This window comes from Helianthus annuus, chromosome 3, assembly GCF_002127325.2.
Source record: "Helianthus annuus cultivar XRQ/B chromosome 3, HanXRQr2.0-SUNRISE, whole genome shotgun sequence".
Classification (NCBI taxonomy): Eukaryota; Viridiplantae; Streptophyta; class Magnoliopsida; order Asterales; family Asteraceae; genus Helianthus; species Helianthus annuus.
Window position 1 is genome coordinate 164,133,392 of NC_035435.2, and position 20,598 is coordinate 164,153,989.

The window sequence follows — 20,598 nt, forward strand, 5'->3', positions numbered from 1 at the left end:
TAGATATTATATTATGTAACAACAAAGTCCTTATACAGAGATACATGAATTACAAACACTGATGAAACAATCCTTATTTTTTATATTAAAGTAAAAGCTGATAATTAAACATAACTGATTCAGATGTTGGATCTTAGTTCTCTTTCTCAAAGATCTGAACATGAAACCCATTAGGGAATTGCACGGTTGGAGTCCGTACAATATCTCCTCCTTTGATTAGTTTCCACCTGAATTGAAAAGGAAAAACCCAGTTTATTTTTATAATTCTATCCCTTGCACGCTGATATATATATATATAGGACAATGCTAGATAGAAAACCCTAAAAATTTGAGAAAACCCTAGAAAACCCAACCTCCCGACCTTTTTTTTTTGAAAAAAATAACACATGTAATATACATGTTTTTAAGAGTTTTGAGCCAAAAAAAATCAAAAAAGCGCCGAGTGGATGTTTTTAAAAAAAATAAACAAGTTTCAGCAACTTTCGTCACTAACATGTGTTAGACAAAAAAGTGCTGAAACTTGTTTATTTTTTTTAAAAAAAACCACTCGGCGCTTTTTTGATTTTTTTGGCTCAAAACTCTTAAAAACATGTATATTACATGTGTTATTTTTTTCAAAAAAAAAAAAAAAAAAGTCGGGAGGTTGGGTTTTCTAGGGTTTTCTCAAATTTTTAGGGTTTTCTACCTAGCCCTACCCTATATATATATATATATATATATATATATATATATATATATATATATATATATATATATATATATATATCGTGCATTACGGCTTAACGTACTTCACGTACAACAACGTGCGTGATTTGTTCTATAACATGCGTGATTAATGTTTTCAATATGCGTGATTATTATGTTTCAACATGCGTGATTTTGGATTTTTAAGTTATAACGTGCGTGATTTTAAAATGAACGTGCGTAATTACCTGTCGTACGTGATGTACGTTAAGCCGTAATATACGTTAACCTTCCTCTATATATATAAAGGGTAAGGTTCACGCGAGAACCACCTTTATTGCGAGAACCAATGTGAACACAACCTAAAATAGCTAAAAAAACTAACCCCCCCCCAAATACTAAAATGCTAAAAACTAAACCCCCAAAAAACCTAAAGAAATTAAAAAAACACACAAATTTTTCTTTTTTAATATTTTTAAGTTAAAATCACTACTTTTAGTAGCAAATTTTTTTTTATAAAAAAATAAATTTAAAAAAAAATAAAATAAATTAAATTTTTTTTTGGCTACTAAAAGTAGCGATTTTTTTATAAAAAATATTAAAAAAAATTTTTGTGTGTTTTTTAGCTATTTTTAGGTATTTTTGATTGTGTTCACGTTGTTTATCGCGGTTTTCGCAATATATATATATATATATATATGTATATATAGGAGAAGAATTATTTAGGAACCATCCTTTATTGCGAGAACCGCGATAACCAATGTGAACACAACCAAAAATACATAAGAAAATCTAAAAAACACACATTTTTTTTAATATTTTTTTATGGTAAAATCGATACTTTTCGTTATTTTAAATTTTTTTGACTACTAAAAGTAGCGATTTTAAATTTTTAATATTTTTTTAAGTTTTTTTTGTGTTTTTTAGGTTTTTGGTTGTGTAGTTGTTTTTTTTTATTGTGTTCACATTGGTTCTCGCGGTTCTCGCAATAAAGGTGGTTCTCGCATGAACCCTACCATATATATATATATATATATATATATATATATAGAGAGAGAGAGAGAGAGAGAGAGAGGAAGGTTAACGTACAATAGATCTTAACGTGTGACCGGCACGATATATAAGTACGCACGTTATAAAACTCAAAAACCTTAATCAGGCATGTTGAAAGCATTAATCACGCACGTTATATACCTATAATCTCGCATGCCCTAAGTCCCAGTTCAAAAATCACATCCCCTGTTCTACGGTCTGATACCATTGTTACTGACCGCTGACTACAATCGAGTCAAATCTTGGTCATGTTCCTGCATCCTCTGTTCTACGGTCGGAATCAAAGCTTGGTCATGTTCCTTCATCCTCTGTTCTACGGTTTGATTTCGAGTCGTCATTTTGATGAAATTTTCAAAATCAACGATGAATTTGAACCCAATTTGATTAAATTGACCGAACAATGGCCAATTTGAACTGAAACGAAAAGAAAATTGAAACGAATTGGACGAAATTGATCAAACAATCGATCAATCTCAGGCTAATTGAAACGAACAATAACACACATGTTATACAACAAAATTACGCACGTTATATTTACCGGTCATACGCAGCGTACGTTAACCCTAATTGTATTTTACACACACTCTCTCTCTATATATATTTTACAAGTCATTACCGATATTTGGTCACCAGGCAATGAAGAAAGATAGCCATTTGAAATTTAGCGAAATCTGCTCCAGTACAATACCTCAAGCCTCCTCCAAAAGCCATAAAAGACTTTGACGCGCCTTTCAACTCGATCCCCTGCTTGAAAGTTGTATTACAGTTTAAGACTTCACAGGAAGATTATTACCATTTATTTATTTATTATTGCCTGTGAATTGTATACAAAGGTTACCTCCCATCTCCACGGATTGAAGTTAAGTGGATCCTTATAGTTGACAGGATCTAAATGGACAACCGGGGGACATACCGCTACCACCCAACCAGCTGGGATAGTGTAGTCTGCATTAAGTTAGCCATTTTTTATATCAGTACACCTATGGATCTTAGAAACTTAGCTGGGATATGTTGGTGGATATTTAGTATTTACCTTTATACTTGATATCTTTTACTGCTTCCCTGAATATTATTGTAGCTATGCCACCCAGCCTTAATGTTTCATTTATAACCTGTATGTTATTTAGTTAGTGGGATTTTATTGGAAGCAGCCTCTCTATTTCTATGGGGTAAAGGTAAGGTTGTCTATATCTTACCCTCCTCAGACCCTACCTTTGCTTTGCTACTGGTGAGATTTACTGAGTATGATATATATATATATATATATATATATATATATATATATATAGGGAGAAGATCATGCGAGAACCACCTCTTATTGTGAGAACCGCGAGAACCAATGTGAACACACCAAAAATGCCTAAAAATAGCTAAAAATCACATAAATTTTTTTTTTTGAATTTTTTAATATTTTTTATAAAAAAATCGCTACTTTTCGAAGCTAAAAGTAGCGATTTTAACATAAAAAATATTAAAAAATTCAAAAAAATTTTTTTAGATTTTTTGGGGGTTTAGTTTTTAGCATTTTAGCTTGGGGGGGGGGGGGTTTAGGTTTTTGGGGGGTGGGGGAGGGGGTGGGGTTAGGTTTTTTTTAGGTGTTTTTTTTAACATTTAGCTTGGGGGGGGTGGGGGGTGGGGTTAGGTTTTTTTTAGGTGTTTTTTTTAGCATTTAGCTTGGGGGGGGGTGGGGGGGGTGGGTTTAGGTTTTTTTGGTGGGGGGGGGGGGAGGGTTAGGTCTTTTTTGTGAGGGGGTGGGGGGTTTAGGTTTTGGGGGGGGGGGGTTGGGGTTAGTTTTTTTAGGTTTTTTTAGCTATTTTAGGTTGTGTTCACATTGGTTCTTAAGGTTCTCACAATAAGGGTGGTTCTCACATGAGCCCCTCCCTATATATATATATATATATAGGGGATGGTTCAAATGAAAACACTTTTATTGTGAAAACTCGAAAACTAACTAAAAAAGCCTAAAAAACACACTATTTTTTTTTCAATTTTTTTTTATAAAAAATTGCAGGTTTTTGTATACAAAAAAACTTTTTTTCAAAAAAAAAAAAAATTGTATTACACATGTGTAGTACACCTACACATGTGCACTACAAAAAAGTTTTTTTTTTTTTTGAATTTTTCTTTCTATCCTAAAAGTAGCGAAAATTATTATGCAAAAAAAAAAAAAATTGGTATGTTTTTTTTGGCTTTTTTAATTAGTTTTCGAGTTTTCACAATAACTAGTGGTTTTCATTTGAACCTTCCCCTATATATATATAGAAAGTTTTAAATACAATAGTTCTTAACGTTCGATACGTATGCTATTAAATTACACATGTTATAAAATTCAATCATAATCACGCATGAACAAAATGTAGCATTCGTGATTAGGGGTTTACCCCATGAATGATTTTCTAATTTGTTCATGCGTGAGTATGTGGTTTTGTTCATGTGTGATTAGAGTTTGATTTTTTAAAACATGCGTGATTTTGTATCATACACATCGCACGTTAATGAATATTGTACGTTAACTTTCCCTTATATGTGTGTGTGTGTGTGTGTATATATATATGGTGGGGTTTTAGAGTGAACACTAGTGTATTTGTGAACTGAGTGAACAAATCCTAGCCATTGATTTACATCATCAAATCGTAAAATACACTAATACATTTTCATCATCAAATCCTAATTAAATCCTGGCCATTGATTTACACCTGTGTATTGATAATCAAGGGCTAGGATTAGTTCACACAGTTCACTATCGAGGGGGTTATTCACAAATGTACCTAATATATATATAGGATTAGGTTCAAGAGTGAACACTAGTGTAGCTTATGAACTGAGTGAACTAATCCTGGCCATACATGTGTGTAGATTAATGGCTAGGAATTGATGTTGAAATACACTAGTGTATTTTACGATTTGATGATGAGATCCTGGCCATACACATGTGTAGATCAATGGCCAGGAATTTGTTCACTCAGTTCGCAAATACATTAGTGTTCACTCTAGAACCCCACCCTATATATATATATATATGTATATATATAGGGAGCCGCTAAAATGAAAACCACCCCCAGTTGTAAGAACCGCGAGAACCACTTTCCACCAATCAGACTTTGCCAACGTAAAGGGTAGTTAGGTCATTTACTCCATATGTCATTTCATATCTCTCCTCTGTCTCTTTTTAAAAGCCTGTCTACTCTCTTTCTTCATTTAATATCTCATCTTTCTCTTTCTTTATTTACTCCCAAATCTTGAAACGTAATCTCTCCTTTCTCTCTCTCTTGAATTCTTTCACCCCCATCATCTCCCCAGATCTGTTTCACCACCATGAAAATCTTGAAGATCTGTTCACCATGAAATCTTTGTTGCTCTCTCTTGAAGATCTGTTCACCCATCATTCCGCCGCCCACAAACACCCTTCTCCGCCGCCCACAACCACCCTTCTCCGCCACCTACAACCTACCGCACCACCATGCCACCGCCCCTAGATATGATGAAGGGAAGAAGAAGGGGGCGGCGGTCACCAGGGGCGATGACGATGAGATGAACGGTGGTGGGGGGTGCAGGTTTTGATTCATGAGTGAAGGCGGTCACCAAGGTCGATGACTTGAGATGATCGACGGTCACCACGGTCGATGACGGCCGATGCCGGTGAGATGATTGGGTGTTTTTAACTAAAAATGATGGGTGTTCTTTACTAAATTGGTAAGAATTTAAGCCTTTGATTCCCCCTGTTGTGTTCAAAACAAAGACGTCTACGATGAACCTTTGTCTCTGTTTTTGTTGTTTGAATCTTTGTTTTGAGTGGTGGGTAGAGGTGGTTCTGGTGATTGGGTGGTGGGTAGAGGTGGTGGCGGTTTTGGGGGTGGCCGGACGGTGTTAGCGGTGGTGGTGTTGGAGGTGGTGACTGTGTGAGTGGTTTGATCTGTATGATTTATTGATCAGTAAACTATGTTCTTTGCTTTTCTAAAGATTTTTTGATTTTCTGCTGATTTTTTGGCATGTGTTTTTGATTTTCTGGTGGGTTCTGATCTGTGGATTTGGGTGGCGATGATGCAAAAAAGAAAACCTAGATTTTGATGACGATGGCGCGGCAACGATGGTGGAGGGTAGGTTTTTTGAACCTGCAACCCCACTTTGCAGCCTTTTTGATTATCGGAAAATATGAGCCAAACCCCGTTCTTTTTCGAGATACACTTTGTTTTGATGATGTTGATTTTTTATTTTTTCCCTAGTCGATGACGATAACAATCTATCTGAGACACCTACCGAGTTTGCGTTTTCTGGGGGCGTTCGTGATGCGTAAAAAAGTTTTTGTAAAAAAAAATATTAAACCATAAACTTTTTAACGTAAAACGTAAAACGTAAAAAGTTTTACGTAAAACGTAAAAAAGTTTTTCGTAAATCGTAAAAAGTTTTAGGTAAAACGTAAATCGTAATTTTTTTAGTAAAACGTAAAAAACCAGCGCGTAAAACGTAAAAATGTAAAAAATGTTAACATAAAAAACCGGCGCGTAAAACGTAAAAAAACGTTAACGTAAAAAACCGACACGTAAAACGTAAAAAACCGGCGCGTAAAACGTAAATAACATTAACGTAAAAACAGCGTTAAAAAAGTTAATGTAAAAACCGGGCGCGTAAAACGTAAAAAAAACGTTAACGTAAAAAAACGTTAACCTAAAAAAACGTTAACGTAAAAAAAACCGGGCGCGTAAAAAACCGACGCGTAAAACGCAAAAAAACGTTAACGTAAAAAACCGGCGTGTAAAACGTAAAAAAACGGCGCGTAAAATGTAAATAACGTTAACGTAAATAACGTTAACGTAAATAACGTTAAAGTAATAACCGGGCAAAAAAAACGGCTATTCAAAACGTTTTTTTAAACAAATCTTAAAAAAAATTATCATAAAAATCTGATTTCAAAAAATTATTTAACAAAAAAATGTATTTCTTAATAAAAAATTAAATTAAGACAAAAGGTAATTAATGAATAGGACAAAAAAAGATAATTAAAAATAATATATATAAAAAGACAAAAAAAGCAACTTTACTTATATACCCTTTTGGATTAAAATATTAAAGAAATAATAAGACAAAATCTATTTTGTTATAAATACAGATATATCCCCTCTTAATTATCCTCTTAACTCTCCTCCTAATTCCCCCCTTAAGTTACATTTTGACTACATTAATGTTCAGTTACATTTTGATTAATCATTGTATATATATGTGTGATTGGTAAATGAAAGATACACACTTCTCATTTTCTCTTATTCCATTTCACGTTATCAGCACCTTAGCTCTATATCCGCTCTAATTGTTGAAGATATCTCAAGTTCGGTTGGTGTTTTCATCTCCATTTGAGTTTCCCTTTCAACTACAAATTCACCATACCAGGTAACAATCTTTCACTTCTCCTGTTTTTTTTTAGGTAGATATACAATAGATTCACTGGAATCACAAATATCATCATTTTTTTTGTGATTCAGTGTTAATCATCGACATAAAAACGAGATAGAATGATACATGATATGTACAGATTATTACAGAGAACAACAGAGTGTATTAAAAAAAAAAATAGTTGTTTATCAAGGAAACTGGTTGAAAGATATATGCTCATTTGTTTATACGAAATTATACATAAACACCTTAATATTTTATATAATCTCTCCTCTGTACATATTATTACCCATTTTGTTTTTATTCAATAGATATATATCATGTGTATCAACAAAAACATTTTTCTTGTATGCCTTGTTAAACAATATAATATCTGTGATGTAAATTGTTAAATTGTTAAATTGTTAAATAAAGATAGATGTAGCACCGAATCATAAAATAAGGTTTGATATGGATTTCATACGCTTTTAGATCTGTAATTTAGGACCAACATCAACAAGCTTTTAGATCAATTTTTTTTAAACAAGTAAAATGGGGTTCTGCTTTAGATCCCGTAACTAGGAAACAAGAATATGTCCGGTGGTTTCCGCCACCATATATTACCTACCTACAAAAGATCCCGTTTATCGTCCCCGTTGCCGAGAAACACAGTCGCTGCCGCAGACGGCGGCGCCGCTGCGCCTCTACTGTAACGATCACCACCGTAAACATCATCATCAGTCTTCAACATCATTCCATTGCTACCACCGACGTGAGCGGTGACGGCGGCGTCGTCAAAACGACGAGAGAGAAAAGGAGCAGGTTTTTGGTGTGGGGTGAACAAGTATAAGAAGGAGAGGTGTTTTCGCTGGGAAACGAGGTGCGGGAATATTCTCCGATCGCCGGAAATACCGCCCGAGGAAGGAGGGAGCAAAAGTTGGTGTGCGGCTGATTGTAATTTAGGGTTTGGAGAGGTGTTTCCTTGGGACACAGATTAAGTATAGAGTTAATATGGAATGCTCCTATACATATTAGCTATATTATATATTAAGTATAAACAACCGGAACGACCCACTATCTAAACACCCATTGTAATTTGTAAACATGGTATTCTTCCATCAATATTTTCTTATCTTTGCACTAGGCACTCTCTATGAGGAATCAGCTAACCCGTTATTATCATTACACTATACATATATAGATATTATATGTATAAATTAATTAAATAAATAATTGTCTCCTATGTCATAACATTAGGCTATTTTTGTTTGTTCAATAATTTAATTTTATTTACACTATTTTGAATAAGTTTTATATATATATATATAAACCCATTTTAGAAACATGAATTTTTTTTTAGATACCATGTCGAACTTATCAAAACTCGAATTCGTCGCACTTGACATCTCCGGAAATAACTACCTCCCATGGACTCTTGATGCGAAAATTCATCTAACAGCAAATAATCTAGGGGCGACAATCGATGATGAGAATCAAACATCCGCTCAAGATAAGGCTAAGGCCATGATATTCCTCCGTCACCATCTTCACGAAGACTTGAAGAGGGAGTATCTTACTGTTGAGGACCCTCTCGAGCTGTGGAGAAATATCAAAGAAAGATTTGATCACCAGAAGCTGGTCTTGCTCCCTAAAGCTCGCTATGAGTGGCTTCATTTGAGGCTACAAGATTATAAAAGTGTTAGCGAGTACAACTCTGCCCTTTTCCGCATCACCTCTGAGCTTAAATTATGTGGTGAAAAAATAACCGACGAAGACATGCTTGAGAAAACTTTCTCAACGTTCCATGCATCAAACATGCTCTTGTCGCAGCAGTACAGGGAACGTAAATTTACAAAATATTCTGAATTAATATCATGTTTGTTGGTCGCGGAGCAAAACAACAAGCTCCTACTACAAAATCATCAAGCGCGACCCGTCGGTGCAAGCCCATTGCCAGAAGCAAATGCGGCAAATTATCAAAGCGGACGTGGGAGAGGTGGCGGTCGCGGTCGTGGTCGTGGCCGTGGCCGTGGACGGAGCAATATATGGCGACGAGAAACTCAAAATTCAAAATCTAGTAAGGGCGAATCGAGTCGACAGAACACGGGACGACCTCCTAGAGGGAGAACTAGCGGGAGCCAAAACAATATATGTTATAAATGTGGAATGTCAAATCATTGGTCTCGCACATGTCGCACCCCCAAACATCTCGTTGAAGCTTATCAACAGATGATGAAAGAAACAGGAAAAAATGTTGAGACAAATCTGATTGAGAATGCACCTAATCTGTCATCTCCTACACCACTATCAGACACTCATCTAGACGCATCTGACTTCATTGAAAATTAGTGACATCCTATCGTTTGAACTTTATGAGTTGTTTTTTTAAGGTTTTTCTTCTTTGTTTGAATCTTGTTTAAACTCTTATGGTATTTTATGTTTGAACTATTATTATGGTTTCATTTAAAATCTTTGTGATGTTTGATTCATATTTGTGTGATGTGATTTTTTTTATATACTCAAGCTAATAGTTCGTTATATTAATTTATTTTATTATTTCCAGAGTAAATATGTTTACAAGTTCCAATAAAGCTATCATTGGTGATGAATGTCTCGTAGATAGTGGTACTACCAACACTATTCTCAAACATAAGAAATTTTTCTCTGAGTTGTCTCCTGCAGAGACACTTGTTGGTACTATTTCTGGTGTATGTGATCTTATAGAAGGCTCTGGAAGAGCAAGCATCATATTACCATCGGGTACTAAACTAATTCTAAATGATGCATTATACTCTAGTAAATCAAGACGAAATTTACTTAGTTTTAAAAGTATTCGACAAAATGGTTACCACCTCAAAACAACATCCGAAAATAATATTGAATACTTACAAATTACTTCAAATGAAAATGGCAAAGATACCATTGTAGAAAAGCTAAAAGCTTTATCCTCTGGATTATATTATACAAATATTACTCCTATTGAAGCATACATGGTGGTGAGTAACCATATGTTACTAGATAAAGACACATTCACAATATGGCATGACCGACTAGGTCACCCAGGTAACATAATGATGAGGCGAATAATTAAAAGTGCAAATGGGCACCCTCTTAAGAATTTAAAAGTCTTACAATCAAAAGATTTATCATGTGCGGCATGCTCTCTAGGCAAACTCATTACTCGGCCTTCACCAACTAAATTGACACAAGAAAACCCCTCATTTTTGGAAAGAATCCAAGGGGACATCTGTGGGCCTATAAATCCTCCTTGTGGTCCATTTCGCTATTTCTTAGTCTTAATTGATGCCTCGTCGCGATGGTCACACGTGAGTCTTTTAGCTACCCGAAATGTAGCATTTGCCCGACTATTAGCGCAAATCATACAATTGAGAGCTCATTTCCCTGAAAATCCAATTAAAACCATACGAGTGGATAATGCAGGAGAATTCACATCCCAAGCTTTTATCGATTATTGTATGTCGATTGGGATAAAGGTTGAACATCCAGTAGCTCATGTTCATACACAAAATGGTTTAGCTGAATCATTAATTAAACGATTACAAATAGTCGCTAGACCTCTCCTGATGAGATGCAAATTGCCATCTTCTGCATGGGGACATGCTATTCTACATGCTGCTGCACTAATCCGATTAAGACCAACTGCCGATCATGAATACTCCCCATTACAACTAGTCTCCGGAAGAGAACCAAATCTGTCCCACCTCAAAATATTTGGTTGTGCGGTATATGTACCGATATCGCCACCACAACGTACCATTATGGGACCACAAAGAAGACTGGGCATTTACATCGGTTTTAACTCACCGTCTATTATTAAGTATTTAGAACCATTAACGGGTGACATGTTTACAGCACGCTTTGCTGACTGTCAGTTTAATGAGAAAGTATTCCCAGTCTTAGGGGGAGATAAGACTAAAGAAAGACTGGTAACACAACAGTTAACATGGAATGCATCTTCATTATCGAATCTCGACCCCCGAAGTGGTCAATGTGAATCTGAAGTCCAAAAGATTATACATTTGCAAAGAATCGCAAATGAATTACCAGATGCATTCACAAACACAAATAGGGTGACAAAGTCACATATACCAGCATCAAATGCACCTGCTCGAATTGAAGCAATCCCAGAAGCGATTACCATACAAAGAAAGCGTGGGAGACCAATAGGTTCCAAAGATAAGAATCCACGTAAACGGAAAGAGCAGAATAAATCAGTTGGTGAAAACTTAGTAAATGAAACCCTAGAAGAGGTAAATGTCCCAGAAGAGACAAATATAATTCCAGAGGAAAATGAAAATCCAGAAGACGCACTGGTACCAAATGAAAACGAGATCTCTATCAATTATGTACAAAATAGTACAATATGGAACCGAAATGAAACACGTGTAAATGACATGTTCGCATATGCTATAGCAACAGATGTAATCAATGAAAATGATTACATACCTAAAACTCTAGAAGAGTGCATGCACAGAGTTGATTGGCCAAAATGGCAAGAAGCCATAAAGGCTGCATTGGGTTCGCTTGAAAAGCGAAATGTTTTCGGACCTGTAGTCCGAACACCCATAGACGTCAAACCAGTAGGTTATAAATGGGTGTTTGCTATAAAAAGAAATGAAAAGAATGAGATTGTACGATACAAGGCACGTCTTGTAGCACAAGGGTTTTCCCAAATCCCAGGAGTTGATTATGAGGAAACGTATTCCCCTGTAGTGGATGCGATAACCCTTAGATTTCTAATTGGCCTCGCAATCTCAGAAGGACTTCAAATGAGACTAATGGATGTCGTCACTGCATACTTGTACGGGACACTTGAAAATGACATCTACATGAAAATACCTAAAGGGTTAAAAATGCCCGAAGCATTAAAATCAATACCTCGAGACATGTGTGCTATAAAGCTAAAAAGATCTTTATATGGTCTTAAACAATCTGGCCGCATGTGGTACAATCGGCTCAGTGAATATCTTGAAAAAGAAGGATACAAGTCTGATGTAATCAGTCCATGTGTTTTTATAAAAAGATCACTCTCAAAATTCACTATTGTAGCAGTCTACGTTGATGATATAAACATCATCGGAGCTCCTGAAGAGATAGAAAAAACTGCTAATATATTAAAGAGAGAATTTGAGATGAAAGACCTTGGCACAACAAAATTATGTCTCGGCCTGCAGTTTGAGCATTTACGAAACGGTACATTCGTCCATCAGTCAAACTACATCCAGAAGATGTTAGTACGTTTTAATATGGACAAAGCTCATCCGTTTAGCATACCCATGGTTGTCCGACCGCTAGATCCTCAAAAGGATCCTTACCGCCCTCAAGAAGAAGGCGAAGAAGTACTTGGTCCAGAAGTACCGTACTTAAGTGCGATCGGTGCTCTTATGTATCTTGCAAATAACACGAGGCCCGATATTGCATTCTCGGTACATGTACTAGCAAGATATAGTTCAAACCCAACACGTAGACACTGGAATGGAATAAAACACATATTCCGATATATTTGCGGGACACAAGACTTAGGTCTTTTCTACCAGAAAGATCAAAAGTCCCAGCTTGTTGGGTATGCTGATGCTGGATATCTATCAGATCCACATAAAGCAAAATCTCAAACAGGTTATGTATTCACATATGGTGGCACAGCAATTTCTTGGAAGTCAACTAAGCAAACACTTACAGCAACGTCATCAAATCATGCCGAACTAATTGCACTATATGAAGCTGGTCGAGAATGCGTGTGGTTGAGATCAATGATTACTCACATACAAGAAGCATGTGGATTAGAACAGATCAAGAAGGAGCCGACAATTATTTATGAAGACAATGCTGCTTGCATAGCTCAGATCAAAGAAGGTTACATCAAGGGTGATCGAACAAAGCACATCTCACCAAAATTCTTCTCAACATATGACTTGCAGAAAGAAGGGGAAATTGATGTTTGCCAAATCAAGTCAAGTGAAAATTTAGCTGACCTATTTACAAAATCTTTACCAAGAAACAGTTTTGAGCAACTATCACACAAGATCGGTCTCCGTAGATTGAAAGATGTTTGTTGAATTCAGGGGGAGAATTATACACACTGTACTCTTTTTCCCTTAACTAAGTTTTGTCCCATTGGGTTTTCTTAGTAAGGTTTTTAATGAGGCAGTACAACTGATCCAGTAGTATCAGTTTATTATATGGGTCCTGAAGTATCGATTTAATATCATCCTGAAGTATGTTATTAACTGTGTATAATAAATAATAATATATATCTGAGGGGGAGTGTTATAAATACAGATATATCCCCTCTTAATTATCCTCTTAACTCTCCTCCTAATTCCCCCCTTAAGTTACATTTTGACTACATTAATGTTCAGTTACATTTTGATTAATCATTGTATATATATGTGTGATTGGTAAATGAAAGATACACACTTCTCATTTTCTCTTATTCCATTTCATATTTAATATTAATTTAACTACTTTTAATCTTGTCCATGTGGTTCTCGTGGTTTTTACAACTGGATGTGGTTTTCATTTTAGCGGTCCTCTATATATATATATATATATATATATATATATATATATATATAAAATTGCGTTAAAATAATAACCAACTCGAGTTGTAAGAACCGTGAGAACTTTTTGATCCGGGGCGAGGTGGACCAAATTTTTTTTTCATAAACGTAGATGCTTGTATTATAAACACATTTGTAAAAAAAAATCAAAAAAAATGTCGTGTGTGTAGTTTTGAGCACCACAAGTTTGTGTTTACAGGTACCGTAAATTTTCCGGTTTGATTTACGGTACACGTAAACACAAACTTGTGGTGCTCAAAATTACACACACGACATTTTTTTTTTGAATTTTTTTTACAAATGTGTTTATAATACACGCATCTACGTTTATGAAAAAAAATTTTGGTCCACCTCGTCCCGTACGGTGTAGTTCTCACGGTTCTTACAACTCAAGGTGGTTCTCATTTTAGCGGTTCCCTATATATATATATGTAGAGAGAGAGAGAGAGAGAGAGAGAGAGTTAGGTCTATTTGTGTAAATCAATGGTATTTTACGATTTGATGATGTGAACCAATGGACAGGATTTATTCACTCAGTTCACAAATAAACTAATGTTTACTCTAGAGCCCCATCCTATATATATATATACTTATACTAAGAAAGGGTAAATTGAGAACCACCTTAAGTTGTGAGAACCAATAGAACTAGGCCTTTCAAAAGTTTTCTCAAAAATCTTAAAAAAATAACTTGATCTAGCGAATAAATAAAAAATAAAAAAAATGTCGCATACAATTATTTACATCTGATATAAAAACAATTATTAGTGATGTAAAAAAGTTTGTATCGCCATAAATAAATTTTACATTAGGCGTAACTACCGACTCGACAATTTTTTTTTGTTTTTTCATTTTAAGGATGTGTTTATAACATATTTATCTACGTTGGGGAAGTAGGAGTTCTCACGGTTCTCACAACTCATGGTGGTTGAATTGAATTCTCTCTCTCTCTCTCTCTATATATATATATATATAGGGTAAAATGAAAACTTATACGAGTTGTGGGAACTTAGAGAACTCGGCTTTACGAAAGGTTTTTTCAAAATTTTTTCTTACCAAAAATCTAAAAAAAATCAACTCCTCCACCCCCTTATTTACGGTAGCCGTAAATGCTGTAAAAAGTGATGTCATATTTATGTTATTAGCTTTTTACAACTTTTGTAAGGAGCCAAACCACTTCGATTTCTTTTTATTTTTTTACGGTAGTATTTTCTAAAATTTTAATTTAGGAGTGTGAAAAAATGGGGGCAAAACTCGCACGGAAAGGCCGGGTTCTCTGAGTTCTCACAACTCAGAAGGTTTTCTCTTGATCTTGATCCTATATATATAGGATTAGGTTCAAGAGTAAATACTAGTGTATTTGCGAACTGAGCGAACTAATCCTGGCCATACACGTGTGTAAGTCAATGGCTAGGATTTGATGATGAAATATACTAGTGTATAGGGGTAAGATCAAATAAAAAGTTTATTTTGCCTAAGTAGGATGAGAAGAAATCTTAACCATTCATTTTTTAAATCAATGGTTAAGATGAAAGTGTAGGAGAAAGGAGGAGTAGAAGAGTATCTTGGGAAGATCTTATTTATGGACTTTCTCTCTTCACATGCAAGGAACATGCATATTCCACCCCCGTTTTTAAACGTTCATAATTTTTTAGTAAGACATTATTTTTTCATAAAAATTTCACCGTAAAATCAAGCGTCTTTTTATCTTTAATTTGAGTACCATATTGCTATATAAAATATGAAAACTAAAAAAACCCACTAAAATGTGTTGTATTTCTATGTTGTATAACATTTATTTGTGCTGGATTTTTGTACTATATTTTTGTGCTGAATTTTTTTGTCTTAAATTTTTTTTCTCAATTTTTTGTGTTGGATTTTTTTGTACTACATTTTTTTGCTAATTTTTTTCGTGCTATATTTTGTACTACATTTTTCGTGTTATAGTTTTTGTACTACATTTTTTGTGCTATATTTTTTTGTACTAGATTTTTTGTGCTATATTTTTTTTAATAGATTTTTTTTGTTGTATTTTTAAAAAACAAAAGGGTTGTCACATATCATTTTCACTTCTATTTATAAGGAACAAAAAGCCCTTCATTCCAACTTATTAGGAGTGCCACATGTCATCATCACAATCCTTCTTAGCTACTTAGGCAAAATCCACTTTTCAGTGGATCCTTATATATATATATATATATATATATATATATATATATATATATATATATATATATATATATATATATATATATATATATATATATCATCCTTTTATGTATGAGTGAGTCAATCTGGGTTATGTTTATGATTATTAGGTTAAACGGGCCAATAAAAAGTTTCCCTATCTTTTTAGCACATAGACTGCATTATTTAAAAATTTGAGTACTGATTGTGATTTTGTAGCTTTTATAATCATATTTATAAGGAATAACGGATTTTAATAATCTCAACTATTGTACGTTGGCCGGCAACAGTTCCAACTTTAAAAATTCTCACTGGCAGTCCCATCTTTTCACATATTGGCCTTCAATGGACCCTGACTAACAGAACACTAACGCCGTTAGTCTTCGGTTGCCTGAAAAACGTTTTTGGTCGGAAAAGAGTTCATAAAGGTCCGATCTATGGTTACAAACAAGTTTGTGATGAAACCTTTGAGTTTTCCGGTTAAAAAGTTGAGTTTTCCGGCCAAAAAAGGAGTTTTCCGGCGAAAAATGAGTTTTTTCCGGCAACCTTAATAATTGGGGCTTTTTACAAGAAAAGGTTACTAAAGGTACGTAATAAGGTTACAAAGATGTTTGAGACGAAAATGTTGAGTTTTCCGGCCAAAAACATTTTCCTGCAACCGGAGACTAACAACGTTAGCGTTCTGTTAGTCAGTGTCCATTGAAGGGCAATATGTGAAAAGATGGGACCACCAATTGGAATTTTTGAAGTTAGGATCATTGCCGGCCAAGGGCCAATATTAAAATCCATTATTTCTATTTATAAATGAAATAATTTATAAAAAGTCAAAGGATGAACAGAAAAAAAGCATTTATGAATAAGCAAGACCTAACCCATCATCCAACAAGTCCATCATGTATTAATTTCTACTTCTATTTCTAATTATAATAACTAAGGATAATTAATACACCTGAAAAGTGAATGTCATCGACTTGTACTCTTCCCATGTAAGTCCAGCCTTCGGGTTTTCTCGGTTATCTAAGATTTTTCTGTGTTCTTCCTGCGCTCAAAAGGACATAAAATAACAAGCATGCATGTTAAATGAGTGAAATTCTTTTAGGGTTTTATATTCTTTACATACCGTTAATTCCTTCAACGCCTGAGGATTTTCAGTTAGAAACTTGATTGCCACTGTTATCGCTTGGGAAATTGTTTCAAAGTTGACAATCAATAGCCCAAATACCAATTCCAAAGACATTTCTTCTGTAAGGATTGTATCATTTTGCTTGAGTTCTTCAAGAACATAATCAAAAAAATCATTATGGACCTTATTCGGCTTAGCCTGCCTTGCTTCTAGCATGTTCTTGAGCATCATCATTACCTTCTTTTTTCCCTTATTAGATAAATTAAGGATGTAATTTTAGTTATATATATATATATATATATATTTATTTCGAGTGATAAGTAAAACCAATTAGACCCATTTATTGGGTTAAACTGGTGGAGATTGATAGAATAAGTATGCATATGGATCAAAATTATTTGTCAACCTGTAGACATTTGTAATAAGCAGTTCCAGGTATCCTCAAAGGGAGTGAAACTGCTCCTTGTATAAAAGAGTCAAAGTTCTCTCTTAAATTCTCAGACGACTTCTCCGGATCATAACTTATCAATTTCTTCCCCATGTACTCAAATATCATCTGATTAAACACCAAAATAATATCATAAACACGCATGCGTTAATAGCGACTGACTTGTCACAAGAAAACAAGTACTTACATCTGCAACTGCAGTTTTCAATTCCACTGATTCTTGGCTAGCCCACTTCTCCATGTTTGTTGTTGCAACACTTTCAATTTCGGAAAATGCTTTTTTAAGGCTTTGGGGACCGACTACAGTGCGCATCATGCTCTTGAGATGCTTACTCAAGCTTCCCTCTATTAAAGCTATACCTACACTCCCTAATAACCTTTTAATGCTCGGTGGATACCACCCTTTAAAGGATTGGCCATCTTGTTGCAATATCATACTAGTAAGTTCTGAATCAGTTGATATTATAACCCGCGCACCAAGCAAACTTGTTCGATATATAGACCCGTATCTAGTATATATAAATGATTGTAAATGATTAACAAGCTAATGACTTGAAGCCTTGAAACGTACATATCAGTTGAAACCCCTTTATGATTAACCTTTTATACTAACACGGAATCCTGTTAAACTGTCCAAAGGTTGCACGTGGTGTATTTAAAGTGCATAAAACCTCATTTGTGAAAAAAAAAAAAAAAAAACTTGGATTATTATTTAGCAAACGCATTATAAGGTTTAAAGAAGAAATTTATGTTTTATTTATTAGGGTTTATTATTTAGCTTAAAGTAATGTTTTGTGGGATGACCCGTCTGTCCAGCTTATTCATTTAAATTTAAATATGTACTATATATAAATTAAAACTGCATCTTATAAACCTTATTATTTTACCGCCACTAAAAGAATAAACCATTCACCTTTTTATTCTGTTGGTGATGAAAGAAGGAGTATCCAACGTTTGTGTTGGAGCGATGAGCTGTAGAGTTTCACCGAGTAGCGGCCAACCCATAGAACCAGGAGGAAGGTTCCCATTGCATTTAGGGTTCCTCCATCTGTAAACCCAATGGGTAATGCTTACTACAAACAAAGCTGCAATGTATACACCAACAGGCAGCATTTGTGATGTGCAAAAAAGAAAAAAAAAACTATGGAATTGAAAGAAGGTAGGATGGGATTATGGGAATGATTTGGCGAGGAGGTAGTTATATAGCCAATGCCATCCATGAGGAAATATTGAAGCACTAAACGGTCCCTCGACAATCGGTCAATATGCAAATTCTTCCCAGTTTTTGTCTAAGTTTTGCATTTACGAGAGATTTTAAGAAAAAAAAAAAAAAGAAAGAAACTCCATAGGAAATAGGAAACATTTATAGATGTTCAAAATTAGTAGAGTTCTGAATGTGTAGGAATGACAAGTTGAATTATAAACATTGACATTACCCTATATATTACCCTATATATTAAAAATTAAAATGAATGAATAGTAAAATCACTATGTGATGAGCAAATGGTATCGGGTACTGTTATCGGTATCAAATTTATCAAATTAGATGTATTTTCGGTACCGGTTCAGCACCGGTTTTTGCCTTCAAATATCGGTGTCGTACCAGTACCGACCGGTACCGAACCGTACCGTACCAAGTATATTCGGTACCTGTACCTACTTTTGGGGATTTCGGTAATGGTATTTTAGGTACCGGTTGGTACCGAGCTCATCAAATCCTGTAGCAATGTACGTAATTGCTATGTGATGAGCAAATGGTATCGGGTACTGTTATCGGTATCAAATTTATCAAATCAGATGTATTTTCGGTACCGGTTCAGCACCGGTATTCACCGGTTTTTGCCCTCAAATATCGGTGTCGTACCAGTACCGAACCGTACCGTACCAGGTATATTCGGTACCTGTACCCACTTTTGGGGATTTCGGTAATGGTATTATAGGTACCGGTTGGTACCGAGCTCATAAAATCCTGTAGCAATGTACGTAATTGCACCGTTTAGATTACTTTTCATACACACAGTAAGTAAACTGTATTTCGTTTGAATGAGGTTTTATATACACAACAACTTATTTTACTTTCTTTTTTGTCTTTTTCTGTAATAAATGAATTGTAGCATTTAAAATTAATTTGGATATTTAGATTATTAATGAGCAAATCGTATCAAATCCTATAATCAAACCGATATCGTATCGGTGCCAAATTTACTATACCAAATCATTTTCGGTACCAATTTGGTACCCACCTTTTGGCGTTTTCAGAATCGTTACTTTCGGTTCGACACCGGTCTAGCACCATACCTGTATTTATTGATTTTTACATTCAAATACCATACCGTATTGTACCGAGTATTTTCGGTGTCGGTAGCTAATTTCAAGATTCTCCGGATCGGTACTTTCGGTGTCGTTACCGGTACCGAGCTCATCTATATTTTAACGTGTTAGCACGGTAATAACTAAACTAAAAACAACCGAATTTCCAACGTGTAAGACGTGTGGGTTCTATTATTATATATTAGGTTATTTAAAATCGGTTTTTTTAGGACGGAGTGACTATCCTTACCACGTCATTTTTATTTATGTTTTGATATTCGGTATTTACTTGCCGTTGCTGACATGCGTTTTGTAGTCATTGGGTCCCCGCCGCAACGCGCGGGCGAAAAATCATCTAGTTCTATATATATTTATTTGTTTGTGTGTTAAAGACATTATTCTGAACACGATTAAAAGTGTGTAACCCAGGCACGGCCTGTATGTTATACCAACTAACGGGTTATAATCAAGTTTTAAATAGGTTGATGTGTTGTAATAAACCGGTTATATGACTCATAAATGGGTTAGGCTGACCTTATAAAATATAATTTCTACTATTCTAAATTTTAAAAAATTAAAACAAAAAAAAATATACATATATATAACTAGTAAAATTCCACGTGTGTTGTGGCGGCGTGGAAATGTAAAGCAACTCACGTATCATATTTAACCTAACTCGTTTCCGAACAAAAGTTACGTCAAAGCGTAGACCAACTGAAAACTTATATAAAAATAGGCACGAAAACATATTATATTTGACCAGGCTTATTCTCTAAAAAAATTTACGTCAAAACGTTGACCAACTTAAATTATATTTTTTTTAGTTAAAAAATGGTACGACGCGCTGT

General features: G+C 34.8%; 1 protein-coding gene across 1 annotated transcript; it reads right to left on the minus strand.

Annotated features, from left to right (window-relative positions):
* LOC110930309 (cytochrome P450 87A3) lies at positions 1-18,606 on the minus strand. The gene is made up of 9 exons (XM_022173597.2): positions 18,354-18,606; positions 17,628-17,949; positions 17,399-17,548; positions 16,990-17,241; positions 16,819-16,908; positions 2,771-2,849; positions 2,576-2,682; positions 2,354-2,481; positions 1-227 (listed from the first exon to the last, which is right to left on the minus strand). Exons 1-9 carry the CDS (start codon positions 18,551-18,553, stop codon positions 134-136), a joined length of 1,422 nt encoding a protein of 473 aa, XP_022029289.1. The 5' UTR covers positions 18,554-18,606; the 3' UTR covers positions 1-133.
* Between the last annotated feature and the right edge of the window lie 1,992 nt (positions 18,607-20,598).

What these genes read in the sequence shown, in the direction of transcription:
- LOC110930309 (XM_022173597.2), bottom strand. Translation starts at nt 18,553, where the DNA reads ATGCTGCCTGTTGGTGTATACATTGCAGCTTTGTTTGTAGTAAGCATT. An exon ending in AAAAGATATCAAGTATAAAG is followed by an intron (nt 2,683 to 2,770) that starts GTAAATACTAAA and finishes AACTTAATGCAG; the next exon opens with ACTACACTATCCCAGCTGGT. An exon ending in TGCCTGGTGACCAAATATCG is followed by an intron (nt 228 to 2,353) that starts GTAATGACTTGT and finishes TTTTCAATTCAG; the next exon opens with GTGGAAACTAATCAAAGGAG.